The sequence below is a fragment of the Acipenser ruthenus genome, chromosome 14, assembly GCF_902713425.1.
Source record: "Acipenser ruthenus chromosome 14, fAciRut3.2 maternal haplotype, whole genome shotgun sequence".
Lineage (NCBI taxonomy): Eukaryota > Metazoa > Chordata > Actinopteri > Acipenseriformes > Acipenseridae > Acipenser > Acipenser ruthenus.
The window spans coordinates 11,878,637-11,897,905 of record NC_081202.1 but is presented as its reverse complement, the minus strand read 5'-3'; the positions used below and the strand labels follow the sequence as shown (position 1 = coordinate 11,897,905).

General features: G+C 35.7%; 1 protein-coding gene across 7 annotated transcripts in view; it reads left to right on the top strand.

The window, feature by feature from the left end:
- The window catches only part of ppp6r2a (protein phosphatase 6, regulatory subunit 2a), a 44,444-nt gene extending 26,985 nt beyond the window's left edge, over positions 1–17,459 (top strand). For 2 of the 7 annotated variants that reach the window (XM_034032132.3, XM_058985825.1), the window contains 10 exons: positions 472–529; positions 1,024–1,151; positions 1,630–1,865; positions 2,003–2,177; positions 3,103–3,191; positions 4,001–4,208; positions 4,850–4,867; positions 6,930–6,953; positions 9,542–9,694; positions 10,080–11,073. In XM_034032132.3, coding sequence (XP_033888023.3) covers positions 472–529; positions 1,024–1,151; positions 1,630–1,865; positions 2,003–2,177; positions 3,103–3,191; positions 4,001–4,208; positions 4,850–4,867; positions 6,930–6,953; positions 9,542–9,694; positions 10,080–10,131 — 1,141 coding nt within the window. In that variant the 3' untranslated portion in view covers positions 10,132–11,073. Of the gene's footprint in view, positions 1–471; positions 530–1,023; positions 1,152–1,629; positions 1,866–2,002; positions 2,178–3,074; positions 3,192–4,000; positions 4,209–4,849; positions 4,868–6,929; positions 6,954–9,541; positions 9,695–10,079; positions 11,074–15,550 lie in introns of those variants that run through there. The other 5 variants (XM_058985826.1, XM_034032133.3, XM_034032134.3 and 2 more) reach the window with 5 other exon arrangements.
- The last annotated feature ends 1,810 nt before the right edge of the window (positions 17,460–19,269 follow it).

The window sequence follows — 19,269 nt, the reverse complement described above, 5'->3', positions numbered from 1 at the left end:
GTTGTTGCTGCCGATTGACCAACTGCCTCGTAACTGAAATCTGTTGCCTCTTCTTAAAATGCTGATGTCTCATGTCTGAAGTCATTTTACTTTAGGTGTCTGCTGGCTGGAGACAGCATGCTCTATTGTCCTCATATTTGGTACACAGCTTTATTTTATGAATCTCTTGGATCAAGTTTCATTATGGTCATTGACCAATAAATAAATTAAAAAAACAAAAAAAAAAAAAACATTTTGCAGTCAAATGTGCAACTTCCAGCCTCTCAGAAACTGTTAGCAACACAGTTATACATAATTACATATACTTTTTCCACTTTACAGCCACTGCGATATTCATTTTCACTTATCAATTTTGCTTCATGTTTAAAAACTATAATATGAAAGGTCATTCCCCTTACATTATGCCACTGGGTTGCTTTGTTTTTATTTAAAATAAAACATCCGATTTCCAATTTTTATTTCTTTTTTTAGTGCCACGTTTGACAGGATTGCAGAAATAAATTTCACATTAGATGCTGATGATGATAGTGTAAGTACAATCTCTCTTTCTTGAAATCTTTATTTCTCAAAGTTTGAAAGTTACCAGTGGAAAATAATGCCTACTTCTTAACTCTAGATTGCTCTTCATGCAAGTTATTTGCTCAGTACAAAGAAATATAATGGAGAAATATAAAAATCATGAACCAGCAGTGATTAAAAATCAAGCTTTGGTTAGAGGACACTTAAATTAACACTACACCTCTGATTACCTCATAAGCGTTAGTACCCAACGACTAGTGGTATAGCATCAGTTATGTACCATGAGTAGTTATGCGCATCAGGCCAAAGGCATGCTGTTACATGCTGGTTTGTTATTGTTGTCCCCCACCCTCACACACAAACATGTTGCCTGAGATGGTGCAGTTATTGAAGAGCTGACCTGGGAAAGTAGCACTCATAGTATTAAATACTGCAAGTATAGAACTGTAAACGGTACATAATATAATTTCTTATTAATTCATTTTTTTTTTTAAAAACTTTTAGCCAAATGCAGCTGTGTTTGAGGCATGCTGTAAGGAGCGGATACAGCAGTTTGATGACAATGAGGATGAAGAGGACATCTGGGAAGAGAAAGAGATCAACTATGCAACGCAAGTCAAATCGAGAACAAGGTAAGTCTGAGATAGTCAGGTTCAATTACGTTCCAGTAGAACTAATATATAACCGTGGTCAAGTCTGTAGGGTAGCCGAGACTTGGGGGGTATTCTTTGTTTTCTTATATTGATCTTTTATCATCATCTGTTATCTTGGGTTTTGTTCTAGAAAGCTCCACAGTTCTGTGAAGCAGCACACAGTCAGGGCCTTGTCACTCACATTCAGCCACATGGACATTTACAGATTAGGCATAATTTGGTACTGTAAAGTAAAAGTGAAAGAAAACTGAGACATTGCTAGTGGTATAAGGTTAACAACATGACTTCTATGACAAGCCTACATTGTTTTACTTTGAATAAATTGCTAAAACTTGTAATTTACATCAACAATAGGAGAAATGTTGCTGAGTGCAGAAGCCAGCTCATGGATTTGAATTCTGGCCTGCTCAAGCACTGTGGTACATTAGTTATGCTGTGATTATTGACTCCGCAATAGGTTTGGTGTTTCAAATACCTCTGAAAGCTCCTCTAAGAGTGATGTGGAAAACGGAGAGCAGGATGGGAGCATCGATTCAGAGGAAGAACAGGATCCAGAGCCCCAGCCACAGCCAGAGCCCAAGCCACAGCCAGAGCCCCAGCCACAGCCAGAGCCTGGAGAGCCAGCAGCCAAGACAGAAACCAATGGAAACCGGAATCGCCAGGCTGAGAGCAAACAAGCAGATTCACCCAAAAGTAATGATATAAAAATGAATATATTAAAAATATTCCTATTTAATAACTTGGCATTGGCAGCTTATTTTACTTCCTAATACTACCTAATGTTATGGAATTACCTGATCTATTCATTTGGCTCATTAATGGTTTTTTAGGCCCTGTATGGACAGCTACCTTTGAGGACACAGTGAACTCTAAGCCTCCCCTTCCATGCGCGGCTGTGGATGTGGGCTCCAGCATCTGGGATTCAGCAGCAGCAGCAGCATGCGATACCACTATAACCGAGGGAAAAGGATGGGCAAAGTTTACAGACTTTCAGCCTTTCTGTTGGTGAGTGTAGGCCCTTAGCATTTAGTTCACTCGCCCTATACAGTAATCACATATTCTTAGAATTAAACACTGAAGTTTCATTAACTTGCATTATATTTGAAGGCTTTTATGTTTAGATTGGAGAGGAATTCCAAGAATACACTACCAAAATACATGTTGGGGGGAGTTTAATAATTAAATAAATAAATAAATAAATAAAGGCTCAAAGAAATTGTAGTCTTTATTTATGTAAGAATGAGAGAATGTTAGAACTTGCTTTTATAAGGTAAATCCTCTAGGGGGCATCTTCCGCTTAAAAGTGAAGCCTGTGTGCAGTATTGAGCAGCAGCTCTATTCTATAGCATACAGTATGAGAGAGAGGCAAGGCTTGATTTAAGCTTAATACATCAACGTCTGGTTTCACAAACCCTGATTAGCACTAATCTTGGATTTCCTTACCTAAGTCAACATTAGTCTAGTCCAAGACTAGTGATAATCATGGTCTGTGAAACCAGCCATATTGATTTGTAGAATGCAGTTTCTTTGTATGTTCTAAGGCAGTTGTGTTTAGATATTTTCAATTGGACCATTTTCAGCATGAGAACAAACACATTCATGTTTTTGTACTTGAAACTATTCAATTAATAGTGTTTAAGATAATCCTCTGAAATAATTGTTAATATCGTAACAGGTATAGCAATCTTTAACAGCACCTTTATTTATTCTTTGGGGGGGGGGGGGGGTTGCAATTGTATTTAAGTGCATTTTTAATAAGTAATTAACTACTTTTTTGTAATAATAATATAAAAGGAATGCAATATAGTTCTTCATAAGACTGTATTCTTATTTAAGTAATGTGCAGTTTACATTTTAAACTCTTTGCTGTTTCACATTTAAGCTAATCCTCCTTTATTGTAGGTTTTTATTTTAAATGCTGTTTTTGCAGCTCAGAGTCTGGCCCCAGATGTAGCTCCCCTGTCGACTCAGACAGTAATGATTCTGAAGAGCACCCCAAACAAAACCAGGACAAAAACTGTAAGTACATGAACATTATTGTTTTAAAAACCACTGTAAGAATCTCAGACTTGATTCAATAGGTTAAAAAGGCAATAGGTCAACAATGCTTCACAAATGCATACTTCTTATCCTTTAACATCAAGGGATGTTATGTTCCTGCAAAACTATATCAACATATACTCCTACACTTAATATAAGACAATTCAAGAATACATGTTAAACATGCATTTAGTGAACATTAGCCACTAATTAATTTGACAAACATACACAATTTCTGGTACTTTCTAAAGAAAACAATATTTTTAATATATTCACTGGATTAAATCCATTACACAGTAGCTAAACTGCATTAAAAAGTCAATAGCCATAAAAGAGGTCATTATTTCCAACATCTGTTTAAGAAGAATATTTTGGAAACACAGCAGATGATGGTCAAGATTAAAGGAGTTGGATTCACATTTGAGAAAAGCACTCTAGCAAACTACAACAAACAGAAAATAAAATTTACAGGCAACTTTGATCTCTAATGTGGTCATGTGACTTTCTGGATTATAGAAAGGAATGTTTAATTAAACAGAACTGAAACTTCCATGTAACCATTAAATGATTTAATAACAGATGCAATGATACATTTTGGGCACTAGGTAGCACAGTGATATGCTGCACCATAGTGTGGTTTTGTACACAAAAGGAGTGGGCAAGGCAACAGTACACTGCAGTCTCACTAGACTGTTGAATGCCAAAATCAATTACTTGTGGTTGTAACCCCAGTATTCCCTTGTCACAGGACATAAAACCTAAAGCTGTTTGTTGTGTGGTACTTACAGTTAGTGGCTCCTCCCCTTGCGTCTGGAACGTTTGTGTGGCACGAAAGGCACCTTTGGTGGCATCTGACAGCAGCTCGTCTGGCGGGTCTGACAGTGAAGAGGAGGAAGATAAAACAGACATAGTCACAGAAACCATAAAGACTGGCTCAGGGCATGAAACCGTCAAACTCACCATGGACGCCAAAAATGAGAAAGCAGTCTTCACAAGGTGCGGTGAATAACAACAGTGACACGTTTCAATTCTTAGGTATTTAAAAAAAAAAAAAAAAAAGTATATATATTTTTTTTTTTTTTTTTTTTTTTTATAAATGGCTCCTCATGGTAAATACAACAAAAAGCTAATACATAGTACCATAGTAGGTGGTCATGAATGCTTGTTCAATTATGTGTTAAATGGCATCCTTCCTGAAGAACTATGCATGATAAAAAAAAAAAAATTCTAAAAAAAATAATTTAAGAAAACTAGAGCTGAAGAATCCAGAATATTAGATGCTGTTAATAACGGCTCTACAAAAGAGATGGGAATCAGAACCCAAACCCTGTTTATAAATACCTAAGTTACTTAGACAGATTTGTTAAAAATGATGAATCAAATTAAAGTTTGATATTTTTAAAACTTTTTCCAGATTTTTTTTTTTTTCCCCCAGAAGTTTCATGAATGCCTTTGACTGACTTTGTTAAATTTATCAATACAGACTATTTACAAAATACATGTGTGATAGATGATACATTAAGTGGTACGATTTGTGTTATTCTGAAATGTACACTATGAAAGATTGTTATGATTATTATTTTTATCATTCCCTGTGTTCATTAATTTTTGGCAACAACCTTGGGCATGGCAACTAGAGGGAAGGACTCCTACAGGTACAAAAACCAGCACATCTTTTGTATAGAAGTAGCTTTTCTTTTGTGTGACCTGTGATGTATAGTTGGGGCAATCTCTATATACGTTTTTGGAGCACAGATATGCTTCAGATAACTGCTATAAAGATTCAGTATCCCATTGTCTAAAAATGTCTATTTAACCAAAATTCCTTAATGGGAGAGCATGTTCTTTAATTCATTAGACTAAATATATTTTTATGAACAGATGTTTCTTGTATATGAGAGACAAAGGGATACTGCATCTATACCTTCTAATTTTTTGTTTATTATTTAGTAGTACTGTAGAAAATAAAGGGTTTTTAATGTATGCTTTTTACAGCAAAGCACCATTTATTTGCATTATGTGACAGTTTAGGGGGAGACCCAAAAACAATGGACAGTAATAAATAGGATATGTGCGGAATACCTGCTCCAGTGTACTGGTAATGCAAGCACCAATATTTTATGGGGCTCTAATGCCAGGTGAATAATTAAAGTATCTATATTTTTAAAAAGTGAAAACCTGAACAGACAGAATTCTAGTGGTCTTGGGTTCATCCAGGGTGTTCATAAACTTGCATTGTAAGCCTTTGTCTGAACACTGGGATGCTTTTACAATGAATAAAACTATAGTAATGGAACATACATTTAGAATATAGCAGTGTCCTGGTTAAATGCATGTTGCCTTATTCCTTAAACGTTCTGTTTCATGGACTGTAACAGTACATGTACCACAAGTTAGAATCTGTTTGATGACTATGACTTACTATGCACTGCAAGGCACTGCCCCTAAAATTTAAACTATGAGGTGCACCTACCTATAGAACTGTTGAATGTCAATTGACTTGTGTTTTTGCAGCGGCAATGAGTAAATACATAATAAATACAGTACAGTATTGTTATCTGTGTACATATTTTCTTAAAGGTTCTTTAGTGCTCTTATCTGTCAGAGGCCTCCTTGCAAGAAATTGATTGGTCAATTGTACCAATCTGTAACCAATACAGGAGGGGTAATCGTATTCACAAAGATGTTTTAGTCCAATGCATACATTAAACACAGTCCTAAAATGCTGCTGTACAAAAAAAAAAACAATGCAGTACGCACAGAGCCTATATTTCATTTAGCATCATATTTTTAGTAGAAAAAAGGGCATAAAATGTGATTAACCTACTGACTATACTCTACATTGTAATGTTGCGCACAGATACCAGGAGAACAAACCTGTGTTTAACATGTACTACATGACACAGGATACAATATGTGTGACAAAATAGGGACGGTACAGCAGATTCTAAATTCTTTAACATTAAAACCACTGAAATATGCAGTAGTGGTAGTCGTAGTAATTCTTCCTGTAAATAGAACACTTTCCATACAGTCATTTTAAGCAAACAATAGCAGATTATTATATAATTGTTGGGCTCCCATAACAAACACTCTATACTGATAAGGGAACTGTAATTTGTCCTCCTGCCAATGCACAATGTGCAGTGGGTATACATTGTTAAAGAATGCTTTTCACATTTTTTTAAGTTGTTCCTTTTTACTGGAATTGCTCACTAAAATGTACACATTTTAGAGCAGTTTGCCTGCACATATGGAGGAGTGAGACTTTTTGACTTTTTGAGAGAGAACTAATAAAAAGACCACTATAAAAACCACTATTAAAACCAGCCCTGGTGTCCTGCCTTTTCTGCACTGCCGCTGGAAGCCCAGCACACCGTTGCTACATTGTTGTCAGAAGTGGAGGCGAGGCAGGTACCTCGACACGCACTTGGAAGCTGGCAGGGGAGAGTAGAAATGCAAAATTAGATTCGCCCAAATAAAAGGCAATTAGATTCGCCCAGCATCGGGTTTCGCCCTTAATATATATATATATATATAATGTAACACTGTACTTTGAAAATTACTGTGGTGTCACACTGCTTAACACTTAATTCTGTATTTCTTTTGTGCAATAACTGGTGCTTTACTGTACATGCTATGCCTTTCCTGTTCGCTGTTCTTATCGTGGCCTCATTTCTCTTTTTCTCCCTTTCTCTCCCTGCTGCTGTGGCTCAGAATATTTAGGCCTTCAGTTAGATGGTATGTAGCAAACATGCACAGTGCACTAGGATTATCCACATGGTGCTTCACCTTTTTGTTTTGCTTTTTGTTTTACTTGAAATTGCAAGCTACCTATCCAAACAATCATGTAGACCTTTTAAAAAGTGACATCATCTGGCCCCTTATATATATATTACACACATAGTGCCTATAGTAAGTATTCACCCCCCTTGGACGTTTTTCACAGTTTGTTGTGTTACAACCTGAAATCTTGATGCAAAAAATGGGGGGGGGGGAGTGAAAAAACAAATCAATTAAAAATAAAAACCTGAAAAGTCTTCATTAGATAAGTATTCACCCCCTTTGCAATGACACTTCTGAATAAGCTCAGGTGCAACCAGTTGCCTTCAGAATTCACACAATAAGTCAAATGGAGTCCATCTGTGTGCAATAAAAGTGGTTCACATGATTTCAGATTAAATACACCTGTCTCTGTAAGGTGCCACAGTTGGGTAGTGCATTCAAAGCAAAGATACTACCATGAAGACCAAGGAGCTTTCAAAACAACTCCGGGAAAAAGTTGTGGAAGGGCATAGATCAGGGGAGGGGTATAAAAAGATTTCAAAGGCATATAATCCCTTGGAGCACAGTCACGTCGATCATTAAGAAGTGGAAGGTATATGGCACCACCCAGAATCTGCTTAGAGCAGGCCGTCCTCCCAAACTGAGCAGCCGGGTAAGAAGGGCATTGGTCAGAGAAGCCAGCAAGAGGCCAATGACAACTCTGAAAGAGCTACAGCGTTCCATGGCTGAGATGGAAGAAACTGTCCATGTGTCAACAATAGCTCAGGTACTCTACAAATCTGGCCTGTATGGAAGAGTGGCAAGAAGGAAGCCATTTCTGAAAAAAAGCCCATGTAAAATCCTGCATGGAATTTGCAAAAAGGCATGTGGGAGACTGAAAAGATGTGGCGAAAGATTCTGTGGTCCGATGAAACAAAAATGAAACTATTTGGCCTAAATGCAAAGCGTTATGTCTGGCGCAAACCCAACACAGCACATCACCCAGGTAACACCATCCCTACTGTGAAGCATGGTGGTGGCAGCATCATGCTATGGGGATGCTTTTCATCGGCAGGGAAGCTTGTCAGGGTAGAGGGCGAAATGGATGGAGCTAAATACAGGCAAATCCTTCAGGAAAACCTGCTTCAGGCTGCAAAAGACCTAAGACTGGGACGGAGATTCACCTTTCAGCAGGACAATGACCCCAAGCACACAGCCAAAGCGACACTGGAGTGGCTTAAAAACAAGAAAGTGAATGTCCTAGAGTGGCCCAGTCAAAGACTGGACTTGAATCTGATTGAGAATATGTGGCAAGACTTGAAGATTGCTGTCCACCAATGATCCCCATCCAACTTGACAGAGCTTGAACAATTTTGCCAAGAAGAATGGACGAATATTGCATGATCCAGATGTGCAAACCTGGTAGAGACTTACCCCAAAAGACTCACAGCTGTAATTGCTGCCAAAGCTGGTTCTACCAAGTATTGACTCAGGGGGGTGAATACTTATCTAACCAAGACCATTTCAGTTTTTTTATTTTTCATTAACTGTTGTTTCACAATAAAAAATTATCTTGCCTCTTCACAGTGTTGAGTAGGTTGTGTAAATCAGAGGAAAAACAATCCCATTTAAATGCATCAAGATTTCAGGTTGTAACACAACAAACTGAAAACATCCAAGGGGGGTGAATACTTACTGTAGGCACTGTGTGTGTGTATATATATATATATATATATATATATATATATATATATATATATATATATATATATATATATATATGTATATATATATATATATATATATATATATATAAATAATTTATTTTTGTTAACTGAAATTGAAATGCAAACTGCAGATACATACACTAATGCTGATATTTTACATCAGAAGTTATAACCCTGTGCATGCCTGGAGGAAGTTTTTGAAGTGTGTCAGCCTAACATGTTTTAACTAAATATATTGTAAATTGATACGTTTGTATTGCTCCACTAATTACACCTTTCAAGAGGCAAACCATTTGCAGCAACGTGTTAGCTGGATTGTTGGCCATCCATACTGTACATATATCAGGCTTCAGGTACAATTATCCTTAGGTACAAACATTTCTGGCAAAATAGGAAGAAAATCTGTTTTTCATGTGGATGTACACTCTACTGAGAGGTTGTACACCACATTTTCGTCATGATGTAAAATCCATGCCAGCACCATTATGTGACCATAGTGATGTGTGTGTGTGTAATTAATGTAACCAGTGTATCATGTGTTAGTTGAAATGATCATTGCATGTTGAATTGGTATTCAGTATTTGCTGAAATTAACTTGTCTGTGTTTTTTAAAGATGGAAAGCAGTTTAAAAAAGTCTAAATCAGTAACATAAAAAAGCGTATCCCTTACCCCTTGTATTAATTATTAATGTATTAAATTAGCGTTGCAATTGGAGCAGGAATGAGGTAAATAAACCGATAACAAAGGGCACAAAGCCTTTAGATGGTCATTAAAAAGTACCAAAAATGTACTTTATTCACCCTTTACCAACCTGTACCTGTTTTTTACCCCCACAGTGATGCAGATTCCATGCTTATAGACAAGCTCACTATAACGGATGTCCCTCAGAAGGGATGTGAATCTCCACACAGGATAGATCCGTCAGAAGACCCTCTAAACTCAAACGCTACAGACAGCACAACAACAGAGCTTATAGCAAAAGACAGAAAGTAAGCAAACAGTTGTGTTTTTAAATACCTAAGGTTGTGATGTGAGCTTACTAAGCAATTTCTCAGATTGACTCAGTATTGAAACCAGGTTTGTTTTTTTAAATTAGATTTTTTTAGAATAATTGCTTCCTGTGTAGCACTTTAGGTAGTGAATCTACATACATTTGTTCCCAATCTGTGACTTGATCCATCATGTTACATACATTACCTACCAAAAAAAACCAAAAAAACACTTTGTTACTAAAACCCTATAATGTGTATTCTCTCACGTTCTTATTTATTTATTTATTTATTTATTTGTTTGTTTGTTTTGTATAGATGATCATTTACAAATTTTAAAGTATTGTTTTTGTTCACAAGTTGGTGTTTATTTGATGTTTTACAGCAGAGAAGAGGCAGTGCCTTCTTCTGAAGCAGCTATCAATGGTCCTGTTTGATGATGTTGGGATAAGAGCAGGTCGGAAACAGTTTGGGCCGCTTCCATTTTACTCCAAAACCTCTTGATGCAACTTGGTGTACATATATACACACTTATTTTTAGCTGATGTCTAAATGTAGCAATGAACATCTGATTACAGTTTTAAATAATTAATTTTTCTTTTTCTTCGGTTCCTGGAAGATTTCTCTTTGGCTGTTTCCATCCGAACATTTAATTTTAAACCTGTATTCAGTTTGTGTAAGAGGTAGTGCATCAGGATGGTGGAGCAGCAGCAGCAGCCCAAAAGAAGCGGCCCTACAGTCTCATTCCTAAATGATGTGTCAAATTGCACTTGAACCACTTTTTAGGACAGCCAATCTTTTTTCAGGGATGTCAGCTCTTAACCGTTTTGGTCTGAAGTCATTGAAACCTCCCCCCCCCAATTATTTTATCTGTGATTATTATTTTTGTTGATGTTGTTTTAAAAATAGACAATGTATTTTTATACCAGGCCTTCACAACTCTAAAGTCTGTTCTGTTAAAAAAAAAAAAAAAAAGTAATTTGTCTCCGTTTGGAATGAACTTTCAAACATTATATATATATATATATATATATATATATATATATAATTACAGAAGTATGTATATCTATCTATCTATCTATCTATCTATCTATCTATCTATCTATCTATCTATCCATCATCACCTTCATCATCTTCAGCCTTTTTCATTCCACTGCTGGATGAAGGCCTCCCCAAGATTCTTCCACAAAATCCTGTCTGCTGCATCCCTCATCCATGTTGATCCGGCACGTTTCCTAATTTTATCTTCCTGGAGGTCGTCTTCTTAGTCGCTTTATATCTCTTGGGATCCAGTCTAGTATCTCCTTTGTCCAGCGATGGTCTGTTCTTCTTGCTACATGTCCGGCCCACTGCCATATAATTTTTATATATATATATATATATATATATATATATATATATATATATATATATATATATTATACACACACAGTGCTCCCTCCCTATAAGGCTCTCGGTTATAACGCGCCTCGGATAGAACAATCCTATAGCATGTCCCCCAATTCCGTATGCTAGTGATTCATGCAGTATTTCTACAGTAAATACAGTACCGGCGTTGTTCAAACTGTAAACAACTTCTCAGTCTAACTTCCGTTTTTGTCTCTCCCTTTTGATACCGTATCTGAACTGAAGAAAAGCTGCGCTGGCACTTTATAACACAGACATCTTATTCAGCATTTGTTTTATAACTAAGTAAATATTAGGCCTATTACATTGTTAATTTTCCTAATGTATTTACTTTTTTGCTGCAAGAGGAGCTGCAGCTTTCTCCGGGAGACGAGACGCTTCAGCCCCGCTCCGGTAGCCGAACCTGGGGCGAGCCCATTCCTTCTTCCCATCTCTCTCTCTTTATTTATTTATTTATTTTTTAAATCTAGTGTTGATTACATGGTACTTTATGCATGGTTAATTCACGGATAGTTACATTTTTGCTTCACTATACGTGCATTATAGAGAGGGAGTTATTTTATTTTGTATTTTAGTCAGATGTGTGTTGTTATGTATCCCATGGCGCCCCCACCACCTCCCCCATTTATAACGCAGTTCGGTTATAACGCTCATATTGTGTGTCCCCCGAGACCTGCGTTATAGCGAGGGAGCACTGTAATATATATATATATATATATATATATATATATATACAGAAGTATATAAAGCTGAATAAAATTAAATATAGTACAAAAAAAAATCCTACAAGCATACAACTGTATAGGTTTCATTTTGGTATATTTCAGCTGTTGTCTTGAAAATGGGATATAATCACTTTATGAAACTATAACAGGGTCTGTTGTACTTTTTTTGGTTGGAACTGTTACAAGAATGCTCACTTTTTAGGAGTAATGTTTTGATATATATTAAAACAAGTGAAGCTGTGTTGAAGTTTGAGCTAGCTACTTCTAAATTAGAATAACTAACATGCCAGAATTATTGAAAAATAGAACATGCGAAATTCAAGATCAAAGGAAGGAAATTAACCTCAAACAGAAATACATTGTTTAAAGCAATTAGTTCAAGCAGAAACGCAGTCAAACCCTGGGAATTTCAACAGTTTATACAATTAAGCTCCACTGTTGTGTTCCTTTTGAAAGCTTGGCAACATTATGATTGACTTACCATGTAATTATGGAAATTATACTACAGGATTGTTACTACAAGATAGCTGGCCATACGAAAAGTCAAACTGTGTTTCATTGTGTTTACAGAGAATCTCTGCAAATTCCTTGCTTTCCAGTGCAGTCATCATTTCAGTGTTTTGCATTTGAGCATACAGTGTATTTTCTGCCCAGCCTCCAAGTTGAAAGCAGATGCCCATTATTTGTTATTGTAATAGCTTATTTAAACCAAGTAATAATGTAGTGTAACTTAGGAACATCAGTGTTTGCTTATAATCCTCTAAAGCCATGACATAATGAAAGTGCTGTATGTGTCATTTCTGACTCTTTCCTGCAAACACAGAGAGACTTCTTCCTTATACAGATATGACGGGAATGCCAAAATCTACTACAAATTACCCCTTTAATTCAGAAGGGTGAGATCTGGCTTGTAATGTATACTGTATTTCCAGTTTATCCAAATCAAAGACAATTTCCATAACACAAAGACATAACGATTTCAAAGTACTCCCATTCAGGGTCTCAGGACCAAGAGTTCACAATATTCAACAGCCAAGAAAAGTATTTGTCAAAGCGAAAATTATGCATGCTGTATAGGAAAGATGGTTTTACTGCAGTGCGCATAAAGCTTGAAATATACACACATTGATTTAGTATTAAAGACATGGGATAGCCTCATACTGTGTGTGTGTATGAAAGATACACCAGGGAGACTCAGTTACAGGAAGATAACTGTGTTCAATTGAGACAAAAATCGATGCTACTTTGTTTATCCGCCAAGGGACAAAATTGATAAAAAGGTGGCCATTTCAGAAATGCCAATATATATATATATATATATATATATATATATATATATATATATTTTTTTTTTTTTTTTTTTTTTTTAACCAACCATTTTGTGCATTGTGTAAATGTATCTACTTTGAAATAATGATTACCAAGAGCCAAATTACCAACTTAATTTCAGAATTGAATAACCACATGAAATAAAATTTGTTTCCTTTAGAAAGCAGACTGTTCTGCACATTATAGAAACCCTTTGGCTGGATATGTTTTTGAATTTGTTGTCTGGTCTGTCAGTAGATTTAGTAATAACATTTACAGCCTTCTGGAGTCCCTATTTGGGCATTGGAGGTTTCTTCCTTATGAGCTATTTACTGTGCAATCTTTTTAACATCAATTGTTTAATTTCTTTGTCATCTTGCCAATGATGTATTTCCATACCCCTTCTGCAACCTGATTAGGGGGCAGGTTTATATCTGCTATTTCTAGGAAGGTCCTAAGTGGTTACGTTGATTTTCAACATCTTTAAATACCTGTTTCCCCTTGTATCAGATCAAAGGTTTATTGTTTGTGTTATATACAGTTCAGTATTGGACTAGCACCAAAACTGTTAAGAAAACTGAATTGGCTGTAGAAATGGGATGTTGATTCAGGAGAGTATCCATAGAATTATATTTTAAACTATTAAAAAAAAAAAAAGAAAGAAAGATCTTGTTCAATTTGATGTAGCTTCAGATGGGAAAGGATGTTGGGTCTTTGCTCGCAATGTCAGTGTTGCTTTGAAAAGTTTGCTGTAACAATGCATTTTTAATTATAGAGGATTGTGTGTTTTAAGGAAGCTATTGTACAGTGAAACCTGTTAAATGCTGAATAGTTACAAAAATAGAACGTACAAAAACATCAATGTCAAAACAGTTTTGTATGCATTTGATATCACCGTGACTTATTACTGATGCAGAGCACTAGCATGTTTAAATAGCACATGGGTCATTTCACATCAAATTTTTGGATCCTCCCTGCCTCACCCTCTCAGATTCTTTTGATATTGCATATGGAAGTACCTGGAAATGTTTTAGGAAGAATCCCAAAATATTAGCTCTCAACTCGTTCTATTTAAGTTATGGGCCTGTAATGGGGGAGTGCCTGTGAAGGATGAAATTGAGGAAGGGGCCAAATTTGAGAAGTTAGATCTTTCAAAGTATTCAAGATATCTTCTTGATACTTGCTACACGCACATAACTGCTCTTGGACCATGGATCACAAGTAGGCAATAAGTTGACATGTATAAACTAGAAGAGCAGTTCTGTGTGTGCAGCGAGTATCAAACGTCTCCAACATGGCCCCTTTTCTGTGCTTGTTTTCATCCGTCACGGTTGAGAGCTAATATTTATGTGATTCTTCCTAAAACACTTCGGGTACCTCAGTGCACAATATCAAAAGAATCAAGATGATGAGGTGGGGACCATTGGTCCATTTGATGTGGAATGACCCACATGTAATAGAATGACTGTGATATGACAGCTAAAGCTGTGCCAAGCCATAAATGAAAGAGCATAGAGAATATAATAATCTTAGTCTGTTGTCTAATGTGTGGATGAACTGTAGTCCTAACCCTCACCTGTTAAAAGTTTTATTTGGCTCAAAAAATAGTTATTTTTCAGGTTTCCCTGTAAATAAAACAAAGGCAATAATGATATTTTGTTATATTTGTTCACCCCAGCATCAGTTACCCGTAAAGCATACTTTCTCTAAATAACTGCCTATTCTCCAAAAATGCTTTGGCTTTACTCTACATTAACGCACATCTTTCTTTTTTCTTTTTTTTGTGCCTAAAGGCTTGTTTAAAATAAAACAAATGAATAATACAAAAAGGTTTATTTGTATTGTGAGACATGCATTTGTCATTTTGTAACTGCACCTTGATTTAATTTGCTTATTATAAGAGTATAGTAAATTAGGAGAAGATAATAACAGGTTAGGGATCTTCAGATTTATACAAGTTTTGTCCTTTTTTTTTTTTTTTTTTTCTTTTAAATTCAGTGCACCTTCCCGTTTCAATTTACTTTTAAACAAGATGGAGAAGTTGTCTGTAACTTCCATTTTACTTTTATTAAAAACAAACACCTATTTTCTATTTGACTTATTGGTCTTGTTCTGTTTGTACTAGTTTCTTATATAGACTAATATCACATATCCAGATCAGATAATAAAGATGAACTGGGTTCATAATGGCACGAAAGCACTCGTTAAAGAAAGGTTGTGTTTTAAAAATGGGAAAATGTTAGTACACTACAGTATATGTATATTTAAAGGACCATCATGGCAAATGTAAATAAACAAGCGGCTGCTGAGGTTAAACCACAGTTCAGTTCAGAAGACCTATTGTACTTTAACCTCAGCACCGGTTTATTTATTAATTTTTGCCATGATCTTTTAAAATCGCTACTTTGCGTTCCAGGACAGGTCTGGGTGTGATCTACGTAAACGGGAGCACCAATTGAAATGAAGCCGTACCGAAAGCAAACCACTGCAAATGGAAAAGAGGCTTTAGCACTCCCTGCCCTGATGTCTTTCACTGGTCCTTGTATTATCGTCATGGTGATCCCTCGCCCCTACCTCCTGGTTTAACGGTGTGATCAGTATGGCATGCATCCTTTGGGCAGATAATTTGAATTCAAAGCCTGCTACCTAAAGTTTTTTTTTTAATTTATCTAAAATGGTTGATTTTTAAATTTAGTTCCTAAACTAAATTTCCTCATTAGGCTTTACTTTCACTATCTTATAATTAGATCAGCATTTTATATTTTAATGCCTTTAGTTCTTGATGAATTTGATTAGTGATGTATTTTTAAATCTTCTAAATCATTTCAGTTGTTTTTGAGAATCAAAAACATAATTCCATTATAACAAGTCCAAGCTCAATGGCAATGGTAGTCACAAGCTTGTAGAAATTGGGGATTGGAAATATGGGAAAGCCATTAGGCCTGGTCCTCACAACCTTAAAATGAGACCCAGTAACTCATTCCCTATTCAATATTAGAGGACCTTTTTGAAGTTACAGCGCCGATAGTTACCGAACACTTTTACTAGTCTCTGGTTATTCCCTGTTTGTTTGTCTGTCATGCCAGTCAAATAAAGTACAGTATAGCTAGAAACTGATGTGTGATATATTCTTTTTAGATTTACAAATCTTTGCTACAGCCATTACTAATAGCAATACTAATAAGGTGGTGTTTTGAAGGGATGGAAGCAATGTAAGTGGAGGAGTTGGAAAGTTTGAATATGTATTGTAAAAGAGGCAGCAACATACGTTGAGAAGCTTTAAAGTTCACAGCATGTTTTGCTTTAAGCCAAACATAGATTCTGCTGTATTAAATGTTAGCTGTTTCAAATCTAGACCTCCTAACCTAGGACAAATGAGCTTGTTGGGGGAATGGAGGGATGTTTTACAGAGAACAACATTCACCACAGCAAATTTATTTATTTATTTTTAAACATTCCTTTACAAAAGGGAGCTGCAAAAGGTCTGTCAACAATCAAAATATTCTTTACTGAAGAGCAGCTGATATAGACAGTCATTTTTCATAATAACTTACTTTGACTTCATCCTGTAGTTCCCAGTGCCTATAGCAGTCTGAACACACCTCTACATTGTAACAATCCTTCCCAATTACCAGCCCATTTCAGCCAAAAATATTTTTATTTAGTCTGGGTTCTGTACTTTTTAAACAAAAGAATATTAAAAAAAAAAAAAAAATGTTTGAACTCGTGAGTTTAGAAATTGAACACAAATTTATATTACAAAAACATTGTATTCCTTTTTTTATGGCTTGTTTTTGCTCAGGAACTATAATCAGTTATTGCATAAGAGTTAGGCTATGCAGCATTGAACTGGAATGTGTAGCCAATGAAATATAGTGCTCGCTTGCAGTTGCCAAGTTTGGATGTTTGTATTTCTCTCAATTTAGAAGAACAGTTTACCCCATTACAAGTTAAATAATTCTGAACATGCTTATACCAGTCTGTTCCCATAGATGTTGCAGTATGGGGAAAAAGCTCTTTATACTAGTCAAGGGGATGAAGTGTGCTGCAGTAACCAGTGTTCAATTATTTAAAATCCAGTTTAGTCCTTCCACACCTCCAGAATAAACCCAAAGTGATTGCTCCTTATCTTTTCAACACTTACTCTGTGGCCTTTTATGTTAAATTGTACTGAATCTGGGATATAGTGCAAAGTAGTAGGGCCCCCTTTCAATGATGCTTAAATGATATAGTACTTTAGAGTGTGTCTATATTTTATCTTTGTAATTATTGTATGTATGTATTTATGTATATGAGGTACAAAAAAAATAAAAAATAAAAATCTGTGCTGACTTCTGATTTCTGTTCATTTTATGATTTCTATATTAAACAAGTATTTCAGTCTGTTACTCGGTCAAAAATCTTTTTTGTATTGTAAAACTGATGCTGGTGGTTTTAATTTTTTTTTTTTTTTGGTATAAAAATGACTATCTCTTGTCTGTTGTCAAATCTAGGCTGTAAATTCAAACTATTAAACAAATATTTCAAACTGTGGTGTTTGTGTTCTGATCATTAGTTTTGTAGTCCCTGTTACCCTGTACATGTCCTAGAAGAATGGTCTTCACAATATAAATACTGGTCAATGAAACCATGTATTTTAATCACAGTATTTAAGTATTTGTCAGGATTGATATAACCACCCTTGAGAAATGTTGTACTTCAGGTGCTGACTGGGATGCAGAAAATCAGCTGCTGGGTGTAAGCTTCACAGTAAATCATGACACAAGGATGACATTTTTTAGTCCCCACCATACTGTAGATTAGGATCAGAGTGTGTTGGGTCACTAGATTGCAGGTTTTTATAATATTTAATTATCACTAAATGAGATCACAAAGTTTTATCTAAAAATGGAATGAGGTAATTTTTTTTTTTTAATACCCAGGATGCTTTCTGGCAGAAAAGCTTTCCAGAAAGTGACCTGATGACCCTGTGTTGATTTCACATGGAGTGACTCAGAATGAACAAGGTTAGCTTGCATGGGTATCGGATAAACAATGCTGCAAATAACCAGCATGTACCAGCATGACTGCCTATTCAGTGAGGTTTTTTTTGGCAGCCCATGGACGCCAATTTAAATATTAACTCAATGTGATGTTATCAACAGGAGCTACACTCTTATTGCAAAATACTCACAAACACAGGTGACGCCTCATACATGCAAAAACATGTCCAAAATTGAACATTGCTAGTTCGTTAGAATTTACAGAAGTGTTGCAATATTTTCCTGTTCAACAAGATAATCATCTACATGAATACAAGGCTCCTTTCATTAAAACGATCATAAAAAGAAGTGCTGTTTTCTTTTATGGCTTGGTCAGGCAGCTGTGCTCCAGTGGTTAGAATAAATATTCCAGTATATCAATAATATACCTTTTTGGAGACATTTCCTGTTTTTGATTCAGACAGTTTTCATTCTGTCTCTCTTTTGTATGTATTACAGTGTGTTGATTGACATTTTTTCTACAGCAATCACCATAGCTGCGCACTGTTTATAGTCCGGCTGTCTGTAAGTGCTGTCTTGTGTGTTTTGAAAAGGCATTGCATAGTTAAACCAAATGTTTAGTTCCTGGTTGAAACAAAGACCTGAACTGGAGTTCTTCCACTCACTGTCAATCATGTTAGAAACTATTTATTGCTTTTCTCTTTATATTTTCTCCTGTTATAAAGAGGTGATTCTGTGCTTTGTGAACTGAAGATTGAGACTGGTTCAATATTGTATTAATATTGTGAACTAATTATGATATAATTTCTAAATGTAGGGTCACGGATGTAGCTCCTTGTAAAGTGTAAAGGATATACACATATTAGTGGGGTTTTTTTTATTATTATTTTATTTATTTTTTAAGCAATTGCAATATTGTTCCAAGAGTTTTCTGAAAGGTTTTTGGAAGAAAAAAAAAACACAATCATTTTAGGGAGTGGTGGAGAAAGTAGTTATACCTGTTCATTTCCACTCACTTAACCCCTTTAAAAGGTAAGCTGAATATGCGAAAGTGGGAAGAATTAGCAAGTCAAAAGAAATTTACGAATGACGGGAGTCCCTTCGACCCATCAGTGCTCATCTTGTTCCTGGGAGCTGGTTGATCTGTCAAGTT